This window comes from Numenius arquata, chromosome 4 (genome assembly GCF_964106895.1).
Source record: "Numenius arquata chromosome 4, bNumArq3.hap1.1, whole genome shotgun sequence".
Lineage (NCBI taxonomy): Eukaryota > Metazoa > Chordata > Aves > Charadriiformes > Scolopacidae > Numenius > Numenius arquata.
The window spans coordinates 6,088,640-6,100,954 of NC_133579.1; the positions used below are offsets into that span (position 1 = coordinate 6,088,640).

Here is a 12,315-nt window from a genome sequence, read left to right on the forward strand (position 1 = left end):
TTATCATAGAATGATTTAGCTTGGAAGAGACCTTAAAGATCATCTAGTTCCAATGTCCCTGCCATGGGCAGGGACACCTCCCACCAGACCAGGTTGCTCAAAGCCCCATCCAGCCTGGCCTTGAACCCCTCCAGGGATGGGGCAGCCACAGCTTCTCTGGGCAACCTGTTCCAGTGTCTCACCACCCTCACAGGAAAGAGTTTCTTCCTGAGATCTAATCTAAATCTACTCTCTTCAACTCACAAGTTAACCACTCACAAGTTTACTGCTTGAAAGTTTGAGAACTTAATTTACTTGCGATTTAATTTACTTGAGATACTGGAACTGCTCTTACCAGGAATGGCCGCAGGGAAGAGCATCCTTCCTGTCTAAGCCACACGTTGGGATGGCAAATTGTATTTTTTATTTCAAATGTACAGGAGGCACTAGAGAGTTCAAAAGAGTAATAAGCAGAAGTCTAAAATCATTTCCAGTATCTGCTCTTACATTGTTTGGTAAAGAAAACCGTTGTGAAACTATTTCTATGAAATGATCAATTACTGTTAATACAGGGAGAAACTTAGGTTTTGACCTGCTGTTGATACAAATACTTTTAGAATCTTAGAATCATAGAATGGTTCAAGATCATCGAGTTCCAGGCCCCCTGCCCTGGGCAGGGACACCTCCCACTAACCCAGGTTGCCCAAAGCCCCATCCAGCCTGGCCTTGAACACCTCCAGGGATGGGGCAGCCACAGCTTTCCCGGGCAACCTGGGAATCCGTTGAATTCAATGGCTGGTCAGCAGCTTTGACTTGTTTTTTTAATCAACAGAACTCTCTAGGAAATACGTACAATTTCTTAGGCCCTGCAATAAATCTTACAGTAAGCTTTAATGTTCCTTTTGTAACTGGGCCTGAATGCCACAGAGCTGAGTGGCAGAAGCTGATTTACAGAACAAGAGCTCCACCGTCAGGCCGCTTGTCAGAGCGGAGACCAGCAGCCACGTCCTTTGACTGTATCTGAGCCTGAGCAGGCTGTTACTCGATCAAAACACAAGTCACAGCTGCAGCCCCCTGTCCCAGTTACCCGAGCAAGGGACAGCTTTACTCTGACTCAGTCCTGCCTGGAAATGCTGCAGCCACGGCCAGCCATGAAGCAAGGTTACCTGGCTGTCCCCTGGGGCGGGGGGGGGAGAACCAGGGCTCCTGACCCCCTCGACATACCAGCTCCCCTTAGACAGAGAACACAGCCCTCTTTGACTGCCAAACGCAGGACATTTTAGAAAGACCGGAGCATATTTATTGACAAATAGGTGTGGGAACAGAGCACCAGGCAGGAGGCTGGCAGTGACAGTCCCTTCCCATGCCTCGGTGAGCATCCCCAAGCCTGTGCTGCACGCAGTCCCTCTGTCCCTCATGCCTTCTTTCTCTTGTCACCACCGGTGCTGCTGCTTGCAGGTCGCTGCTGTTGCTGCCGCCGGGCGCCACCTCCACCTCTCTTGCTGCTGCGGCCCACCCGCTGCTGCCGGCGACCACGCTTCCCCCGCTTTGACTGCTTCTTGCCCTTGGCGGCGGCCGCCTCGGCTTCCTCCTGGCGCAGCTGCTTGTTGACGGCACGGGTGATGTCCAGGACCGGCTTCTTACTGGCCATGTCCCGCAGCAGCTCCAGCTGCCGGCTGCGTTCGGCCGCCAGGTTGCCCAGCAGCGGCTCGAAGCGGCGTTTCTTGCCACCATTGCGGGACGGCGGCTCCGCCGGCTCCTTGGGCAGCCGGGGCTGGAAGCGGCCGAGCGAGGCGGTGGAGACGCGGGCGACACGGGCGACGTGGCCCAGCTCCTCCCGGCTCTGGTGGCCGGTAGGGTGGAGTGGGGCGGCAGGAACAGTGGTGCCAGCCCGGTGGGCGCGGGCCAGGTTGCGCAGGCGGTTGAGCTCGTTGCGCGCCACCCGCTCCCGCTTCTCCCGCCGCAGCCGGGCAAACTGGTCCTCCTCCGGGTCGGCACCCGCCGGTACCTCCGCCAGCCAGGCGCGGGCCGGGTCGCCGCCCGCCCGCCGGTAGCCCCAGCGCCGCCGCCACTCCTTGGCCTCCTCGTCCCACACCAGCGAGGTCCGCTTGCGCCGCCGGATGCCCTTCAGCCGGGCGAACTGCTCCCAACGGGTTGGCGGCCGCGGTCGCGGCGGCGGCTTCTCCCGCGGTAGGCGGAAGGCCGGCTCGGGCAGCCGGGCCACCAGCGGTCCCCCCGCCCCGCCGGCGCGCTCGGCCGGCAGCTCCCAGAGCTGGGCCACCAGCAGCTGCGTGTTGTCGCGGGCCAGCGCCCGCAGCAGGGCCTCCCGCCGCGGGGCGTCCCCGCGCAGCCCCGCCGCCGCCGGCGGGTTGCGGTCCAGCGCCAGCAGGTTGCCCAGGTCGAACTCCAGCTCCAGCTCCTTCTCCACCGTGATGCTCCGCCGCTTCTCCGCCTCCTGCTCCTCAGCGGCAGCCAGCACCTCTTCCACCCGCACGGCCGCCATGGCGGCGGTACCGACCAGACCAGACCGGACCGGACCGCGCCGCTCCGCTCCGCTCCCACACGTGCCGGTCGCCCCCGGAAGTGCAACCAAGCCCTTCCGGCTCAGCGCGCCGGAAGCGCGCCTGGGCGCTCGGAACGGCGGGCTCGGCGCAATGGCTGCCGGGAGCTGTAGTCCCGCACCCCAGGCCCGGGGGTGGCCGTTACTGCTGGTAGACCCGCTCGGGGCCTTCTCCCGGCTGCAGGGCTGTCACCGCGCCTCCGTTCGTCTCGGTTGCTGTCAGAGGACGCCTGCGGCCGTGCCTTACGTGACTTACTCACCAATGGTGCCCGTGAAAGCCCCATCGATCCCCCGGATGGGGCTGTAGGGGGGTGACTGTGGAGGCCCCAAAACCCTCACTAATGGGGTGAGGCGGAAAATGTGTGGAAAGAGCCGGTGTGTGAGGGGAGACAGGCGCCCAAAACTCCTGTGCTGAGGTGCAGAGAAGTGGCGTCGCTGTCAGAATCATATAATCATCTAGGCTGGAAAAGACCCTTGGGATCATCGAGTCCAACCATCTACCCTACTCTACAAAGTTCTCCCCTACACCATATCCCCCAACACCACATCTAAGCGACTCTTAAACTCATCCAAGGATGGTGACTCAACCACCTCCCTGGGCAGCCTGTTCCAATGCCCGACCACTCTTTCTGTGAAAAATTCTTTCCTGATGTTCAGTCTAAACCTACCCTGTTGCAGCTTCAAGCCATTCCCTCTTGTTCTATCGCTATTTGCTTGTGAGAAGAGACCAGCACCAACCTCTCTACAATGTCCTAAACGAGGACAATGTCCCTATGGGGCCTCGCAGCTTCTCCAGCTGCTGCCTGCCTAAGGGTCATGCCATGGTCTTCAAACACAGAGCAGGTCTGAGACTGAGAAGCAGGAGAATACTTTTACCATGGGTTTGGGTTGGTTTTGGGGGTTTTTTTTTGGTAGCATATCATTATGTCTGACGGTCATTGCTGTAGAGCGATGCCTGTAAGTGCTCGTTGCAGGACCAAAGTTCAAGCACAGCCTGTGATATGTGACCTGTAGCAGCTCCACAGGTCTCAGGGGGAAGTCTCCCCACAGAGAAGGGAAGGGAGGAACCGCGTTTGGAAAGCGCTATCACCTGGCAGACATCTCGTCAGGCATAACGATAAGTGAGGTGATTGGGTGATACTGTGTGCACCCGAAGGTCAGCTGGGTCAAAGATATCTCTGTGCTATTTTTAAACAAATGAGCTATGGAAGAATCCTTTTATAGCTATACGGTGATTTGGCTTCTATGGCCATGACATTTTGAGCTGATCCCTGGTGCCCCAAAAACAAGCTCATGGTAACACTTAACTGTGGCCAAGGAAAGTGATGGGAGTTTTTATGCTAGATACAATTCTCTGCTATGTTATATCACATCTCTGTCTTTACATAATGTCTGGAGTGATGGAAATGGTTCTGTATATAATGCCACAGAAGTACTGTGGGAATTAAAATAAAATGCCAGCCTTGTAAAATGAAGACAAATAACTGACTTTCAAATTCATAGCCTAGCATATCACAACTTGTACTTTTTAAGTCTAACTGTGATAAAGCTGTTGTTGTTGTTTTTTTCAAGTCAGCAGTTCTGAGCATGATTTGTACACTACGGAGCAGCAGAGTCCCTGTGCGTTTAAACCCAGGCCGGATGGCACAGACAGTCTTCCCGTTTACCACAAGATGGCAATGCGCTGGAAAATATTTTGTTCCCTGTCTTAGACAGTTCATACTTTCACCTGGAGTTACAGATAAAATTAACTTTAAAGACAGGTCTTTGAAGAGATTCACATGCACTATTTAGATTTAGGCATAAATTTATACTTTTGAACTACAAGGACCACTTTTTTGCCAGTCTGGTGAAACTGTACCCTCCTGTTTTATCCTTATGCAGCTAACTCTTTGAGTTCTTTTGGTTTATACTTGTACAAAGCCCAGAAGTCTTTGGGGAAATGTCTGGGACTGAGAGCACATAATTGGTGCTATCTATTGCACTTCCAAAGCTGCTTTGAGAGTTAACGATTGTTGTTTGTCACTGGAACAGCAGAAGGAGTGCATGCCAGGAATTAGTCTTCTTATTTTACCTGATAGCATGAACCTGCTAAGCAAGGGAAAAAGAATCTCAGAAGGTAAAAATTACTTTCTGGCAACTGCTGTGGCTGTGCAGAATTGAATTCCAGCCTTTTTATGTATTCTGGAAATTGTCATTTACTGTATGAGTGGTCCCAATGCAGTAAATGGGACTGTTCTTTTACTCGATTGCTTCAGTGTTACTTTGCGATACTAGCCTAATAGGGACACTGGTCTGATTACTGGATTAGTGACAGGAAATTGAATACTTGGTCTCAGATGAGTTCAAAGCTGAATTTTTTTAATGGCCTTTTTTTCTCCTTTTACTGATCTTTCTTGTGTGTTGCATTGCTGGAGGCAATTAATTGATCCTGTGTATTTAGTCTCTGTACATAGATGGTTGAACAGTAACAATTATGATTAACGAGGAAATCTGTAAATGCTTTCGCATTGGGTTGTTGTTTTTTTTCTGCTTATGAAAATCCCACTTTCAGCAAATTAGTTGTCTTTGAAACTTGTCACAAGTAGATGTTACAACACATTCTTAAAACTACTGCAAAAAAACGCTTACAAAGAAATAATCTAAATACCTGTTTAGAGAATAATTCTGAACAAGCTTCTTTCTCTTCAAGGATTCAGCCCTTCTAAACAACATGGGAGAAACCCTGACCAAGCTGGAGTCTTGGATGGTTTTACTGTAGTCCTTGGCAGAGTCAGGATGTACTTACTACAAGCAGAAATTTCGTCTCCTGTTGGGTCTGAAGAAGGAGTATTGTTCAGAGGGGACATTTCTGAGTTTGTGATTTCGTGGTGTGGTTGGGAAGGTGGTAGTTGGAAGAGTATTTGAATGAATTTGTAAACTAAACAAGATTTGTAAAGACAGTCCTGGATATTTTGGGTAACTATCCCGTTGTGAGAAGTGGCTTCTGAGATGCTCACTGTGGTAATCATAGCCACGCTTTGAGCTTATGGCTCCCATTTCGGAGCTGAGAATTACAAGCAAGCACACAGCTTCCCTAAGGTGAATAACTCTGTGCGTGCTGCTGAAAACTTGAACTTTTGAAAAGATGAAAGGAGTCTATAAATGTTGGATTAGAGAAATAGCTGTTAGGAAATTATGCTTTTATTACCTCATGTTTGCTCCAGCTTTCTTAGTAGACTTTTTCAGCAATTTTTTAAAGGATGTATTTTTAGAAATGTTTATTCATTTTGAACATCTCTGCTTTTGGGTTCCTACTTTTAGAGTCTCAAATATCACATTTCTCGAACTGCCTGTGGCTGGATTTGTGAGTGCTCAGCCACAAGACTTGAAAGCAGTTATCCCTAACTGTGGGCGCTCACAATCCACAGATACTTAAACAATTTTGTCATTACTTCCTTTTTCCGTGAGGTTTGCTCTCTCTTCAGTGTGAGTGATAGTAATGCATGTCATGGCGTGTGGGTATGTGCTTAATTCCTTAGTGTTTGCTTAATTTCTTTACCGTGAGATGATCAGACAGAAATTGGGTGCTGTTGCAAAGTGCAGGCTTTCTTTGGGGTGGAGAAGGCTGTAGGGTTTAGGTTTCTCATTTTTGTTTTTGTTTTTTAACCACAGTTGAGGTCTGCATGAAAAATGTACAATGGCAGAGTGTAATTTGCAGAAACCCTCATCCAAAAGATAAATAGAAAGCGTAATGCAAGATATATGTGATGTGCCAAAAGAACTGCAACACCAATGTAACATATACTGTTGGTTTTGTTTTTCTGTTGGAAAAGAATAAAGAATTATCCTACTTAACTTTTATTTTTGTAGTTTCTGTTCAGCTGGGCTAGAGCTTTAAGTTTGTGTTTTATAGGAACTGCTCTAATGTACAGTATTCGTGTCTCACTCTTAGTAATACCATTAACTTAGATTTACTCTTCAAACTTTTGCCAATTACCTCTGGATGGCAGTAGATGTAGTTAGAAGATGATTCAACCAATTCATAAGCCTGCTGTGAGGATCATTATGAAGAGCACTTTTATCAGGAAAACCCAAAGTGCTGGTAATTTTTGGCAAATAGTAGAAAGTGCCCTTAAAATACCCACACTGTCTCCAAATCATTGCTTTCCACCAACATTGTTCAGTATACTTTGAAGTAAAAATCTATGCTGTAGGATTTCTTCCTGTAAGGGAGAAGTTGTTTGCTCACCGAAGCTACATTAAATACAGCAGTCTGTGGACCAAATTCTGCTTCCCAATACATTTTTTTACCCCTGTAAAGCGTATTTCATGGATTTCAGCATGTATCTTATTTCCTGTGGCATGTAAGTGCTTTTGTTTTCCAAATAATGAAGCCTAGATGTGAAAATTTGTCTAAACAAAGACTCTTTCCTACTCAGTAGTCCATATAATGTGAAAAAGTGATCTGTAAGTAATAAAAAATTGCAATGACTTTAGCCACCATCTCTTAGCAAATATGAGGATTGTCTTCAGCAGTATAACAAAAATATGCCTGGTAGTCACAGGTTTTACTATTCAAGAGTTTAATTACTCATTACAGATCATAGAATGATAGAATCATAGAATGGTTAGAGTTGGAAGGGATCTTAAAGATTGAGTTCCGACCCCCCTGCCATGGGCAGGGACACCTCCCACCAGACCAGGTTGCTCAAAGCCCCATCCAGCCTGGCCTTGAACCCCTCCAGGGATGGGGCAGCCACAGCTTCTCTGGGCAACCTGTTCTAGTGTCTCACCACCCTTACAGTAAAGAATTTCTTCCTGAGATCTAATCTAAATCTCCCTTCTTTCAGTTTAAAATGATTACCCCTCATCCTATCACTCCACTCCCCATCTCTCCATCTCATCTTGGGTAGTTCCTTCTTGTGGTTTCACCGATGTAAGGCCTTACTAGAAATATGCGAAGGGACATCCTTAATTCTAAGCAAGTTCTCTTGATGTTGATAGTATTATCTGTGCTCACATGCTTAACAACGTTTCTGGCTGGTTTGTAAATGAGCAGGATTAGATTTCCTGTCCAAAGATTTTAGCAGAATGCCATCTTGGTGAGAAACCATGGAGATGAAACTCAGGAGACTGCGGATGTCATTCCAGAGCCTAAGACTGGGTAGTTGGGAAGTTGGTTACAGGTGGATGCTAAGCAGAGCCTGGTTTTGGGTTGAGAAGCCAGAACACAGATAGCTGGCGAGATAGCAGGGAGGTTGGGATGACTGCAGGCCTTGTGGAAAGAGTCTGGTAGACCATAATCTATTTTAATCAGTCGACTGGCTGCGACTGTGCGGTTTTCACTGAACTGATTTTGGGTAAACAAAACAAAGCTAAGCTAATTTGAGGGCTTCCCAAGTGCTTGATGCCTATCTTGCTTTACATTAGGGAATCAGGCTGAAAACAGATTGTGATGTGGTTTGCTTTTTTTATGAGGCTTACAGTGACCTGATTTTGGTTTTTTTTTTTTGGAGAAAGTTTTCTTGTAGCGGGGTCCTAATATTAGAAATACCAGCAATGGTATGGCTTGGTTTTGTGAGGTGTTTTTCAGGAGAATTTAAAGAACGGAGTGAGAACTTTATCAGACAGTGATGGAATGAATGGCAACGTAATAATGTGTTTTTTTTCCAAGGTCACTCCTTCTTATCACCTGTCTAGGATAGACCTACTTTTTGGCATAAGATTACTTTTACAAGTTTTAAAAAAAAAAAAAAAAGCCAATGAACACATTTCCTTCTTTTAGGAGAAATCTGTCATGCACAGAGATTTGCCCTTGAATTAAGTCTACACTTGCAACCAGAAGAACAAAACTGGTTCTTCTGTTCTTGGGTTGGGTTCATGGTTGGAAATGTCTCTGACATTGGGAGCGAGATGAAATGTGTAAGTCTTCATCCATGACAGGAAGGATGTGTGGTTTTTGTTAACAGAAGGACAAAAGACAAATCAAATGAAGCAAAAAGTTCAATACCATGAATCTGGGAGTAGGGTAAATCTCTGTATGTCTGCTGACAGCGACCATGCCAGCTCCCATATTCTAATGCTTTGTGAGTCAGAAACAATCCATTCTCCTTAGAAAAGGCTTCTTGGGACATGTTTTCAATAGAAAATCTCAGCTTTTTATGTGCATGTACAAATACTGCATGCGTGTGATTAAGCTTATGCAGATAGAGCGTTCATGTGTGCAAGAGAGATTGGGATGGTGATTTTTGCTGAAGGAAAAAAGGATGAGACCCAATCTCTAAGCAAGACAATGCAATGTGTTTAGGACCACGATTCCTCAGTGACTTACTGGGGAACTTTCAACCTGAGGCTAGGCATAAGATCCAAGCATCGTTTCATAGCATCACCACAACCATTTCACGTGCTACAACCACCTGAATCTTCTCCCAGCCCTTGCTTGTTGACACGGAGGTGTGTGCTGAAGTGCTGCTTGCCAAAGGTGTCTTCAAAGCCTTGGCACCGCTTGACAGTCAGTAAGAAAAAGGCTCCCCGAACCCGGTTGTAATGTTTTATCACAGAATCACAGAGTGATATGGGGTTGGAAGGGACCTCTGGAGATCATCTAGTCCAACCCCCTGCCAGAGCAGGTCCACCTAGAGCAGGTTGCACAGGAATGTGTCCAGGTAGGTTTGAATGTCTCCAGAGAAGGAGACTCCACCACCTCTCTGGGGAGCCTGTTCCAGGGCTCTTTCACCCTCACGGGAAAGAAGTTCCTCCTCATCTTTAGGTGGAACTTCTTATGTTCAAGTTTGTGCCCGTCACGTCTTGTCCTGTCCCTGGGCACCACTGAAAAAAGACTGGCCCCTTCATCTTAACACCCACCCTTTAAGTATTTATAGGTGTTGATCAGATCCCTCCTCAGTCTTCTCTTCAAGACTAAAAAGACCCAAGTCCCTCCTTATCAGAGAGATGTTCTAGGCCCCTGATCATCTTTGTAGCCCTCTGCTGTACCCTTTCCAGCAGTTCCCTACTCTTCTTCAGCTGGGGAGCTCAGAACTGAACACAGTGCTCCAGATGGGACCTCACAGGGCAGAGTAGAGGGGGAGGATGACCTCCCCTCGACCTGCTGGCCCTGCTGACCTGGTGACCTGCTGGCACCAGGGTGCCCTCCTGATGCACCCCAGGATGCCATTTGCCTTCTTGGCCACAAGGGCACATTGCTGGCTCATGGTCATCCTATTGTCCACCAGGACTCCCAGGTCTTTTTCCTCAGAGCTGCTCTCCAGCAGGTCAGCCCCCAACCTGTCCTGGTGCAGGGGGTTATTCCTCCCTATGTGCAGCACCCTATACTTGCCCTTGTTGAATTTCATCAAGTTCCTCCCTGCCCAACTCTCCAGACTGTACAGGCTCCACATTTTCTTCCATTAGCGATGCTGATTAGTCAGGGTGGAATTTCGTCCTCAATATTTTTTTCAGACTATTTTGTTCTTAAGGCTACCTTTAACGCCAGCATGATGAAGTGCACATTGAAGGTGGTGTGATGAGGAGTGGGGAACGTGCGTGCAGGTCCCGCCACGAAGCAGCACAAGCCTTTGTGTGTGCACAGGCATAGCATGCCTCCCACCAGTGACTTGGACAATGTCCGCTGTAGGTGTCCAAGTAAAAGATACTAAGTGCCACGCTTCAGATTTGATGTTTTAATTACATTGGTTGGAGTCACTTCAAGGTCTTGCTCATACATTTTCAGTTGACAGTTATCGATGAAAGGGGAAAAAAAAAAAGTCATGGTTTAGATCTTTTGGTACACGGGAATGTGGCACTTTATAGGTTCGATCCAAGGTATTAGGGAGGTTTTCAACCACATGTGACTCATGTAAGACAAGGACCATCTGCAAACTTGTATGAGCTCGTACCTGGGATGTATGTTGTGGTTCAGAGTAAACGAGGGGAATTTCTGTCAAACAAATATTTTTCATTTTGAACGTCATGCAGCCTAAAGGCCGTGACTTTATGTTATTACCCAGTGACAACAGATTTTGTTAAAATAGTTCTTGCACTGGAAAAGAAGTCCTAGAGATTAGCACAGTCAATTCACAGGTTTGAGACCATGCTCACAAGGCAGCTGAATCAGTATGGCTGAGGGAGGTAGCTTCTGGGTGGGGTGGGAGTGTGAATGCGTGGCTAGGTGTTAGAGAGGGAACAGCAGCCTCTCAAACTGGCTTTGTCCCTGGGGGAATTAGCCACAGCTTGACTCACAAGTGGGGATGGCTTCCCTTGGAGGGGCAGTTGTGGTTCATGCCTGTAGCAGCCTATCAAACCTCTTCTTGAAGACGTCTGTCTTGTAGAGGTGACACAACTCCTCACGTAGCAGCAGAGATCGCCCATAATTGCTCCTGTAGCAACCAGAGTTTGCAGGCTGGTGTGTTAAGGGAAACTGGCAGAAATTTGGGGTTACCTTATTATAATATACCATAAACTAAACCAGTTACTACGTAGGTCGCTCAGTCGCTCCTGCAAAGAGTTTGGGAGCATCTCAGAGGGGTGGTGGTGGGGGATAACTGGGAGCAGGAATGACGCTGGCCATCACAAGGTAACTTCCCTGCCGCTGCTGGAATCAGATCCCTCACAGCTGGGGCAGGAAATTCCCCATCCTAATCTGCAGTCAGAGCTCTTGGGTCCTTGACGGGGATGAGTTATTCTCTGAGCTGCTCAGAGCCTCCCTGGTGCCACCACAAAACAAAATCAGCTGTTCTGCACAGTGCATCCTTATTCTTTGAGCTTTCTGCAGCGTGCCTCTGTTCATCACTGCACTGCAGGAAAAGGACTAAACCTGTAAAATGGGGCAGAATCTCAGTTCCCAAAATCCTTCTGCAGGCACTGTGGAAACTGCTCAGTCTTTAGTTTTCCTCGGTTACCGAGGAAATTTTAAGGCAGGGGCAGGGCAATTCTGTGTGTAGCAGTAGTTAGGAGCAATAATATGAAAATAAATAATTATTTTCACATAACAAATGAAAGAGCCAGAAGAAAAGATTTGCTTCTTTAGCCAACGGTGCGTGAATCTGTGATATTGTTACCTCCTGGTTTAAAACCTGTAGATGTCTCATACAACTCATGTTCAGTCTTTGCTGCTGGGACTACCTGTTAGTGTGAGGTGCTGTATAGAAATAGGAGCGTTTGCTGGGCTGGGCTCCTGCTCCCTTCTCTATAATATTTACAGGGGCAGGCATTCGCGTTCTCTCACTGCCCAAATATCCCAAATGCTGAGAAAGGACGCCTTCCTGTTCTCTTGAGGATGATCCTGCACCAGCCTCCTCCCTGGGCTTCCCAACGCTCGCCTTGCTCCCTTACAGACCCATCTGGTGGGCATTAGGGATTCTCCATGTAACCTGGAACCTTGTTTTCCCCTCATCCTTTTCGTTCTCTTCCATTGTTCCTCCTTCTTCACTGCATTAATGCCGACATCTCAGCTACATCTCCAAGGCCTATTATTTCTACTGTGTTTACTTACTTGCTCCTGTATTTGAAGCCATTTTTCAAAGTCTCTGCTCTACCCTGATCATGTCTGTTGGTGTTTCTAATCATTTCTGTGATGCACTGAGCTTGAATTCCCTGATTTGTGGGACAACCTTGGTCCAGCCCACAGCCCATCTCTGGATTAGTTTGTGGGTAGGTGGAACAGCCATGTGCTGTGCCGAGGTGTGTCAAGAGCGTGTGTTTCTCATACAGGTCTACAGAGCGGTCCTGGGGACCTGGAAAAAGGACCTACTGAATTAAGTAAGTAAGGCTTAACTGATATAAGTGGTGTGATAAAT

General features: G+C 47.7%; 1 protein-coding gene across 1 annotated transcript; it reads right to left on the minus strand.

The window, feature by feature from the left end:
• Positions 1-1,393: 1,393 nt before the first annotated feature.
• RRS1 (ribosome biogenesis regulator 1 homolog) lies at positions 1,394-2,482 on the minus strand. The gene has a single exon (XM_074146848.1). It carries the CDS (start codon positions 2,480-2,482, stop codon positions 1,394-1,396), a length of 1,089 nt encoding a protein of 362 aa, XP_074002949.1.
• Positions 2,483-12,315: the final 9,833 nt, after the last annotated feature.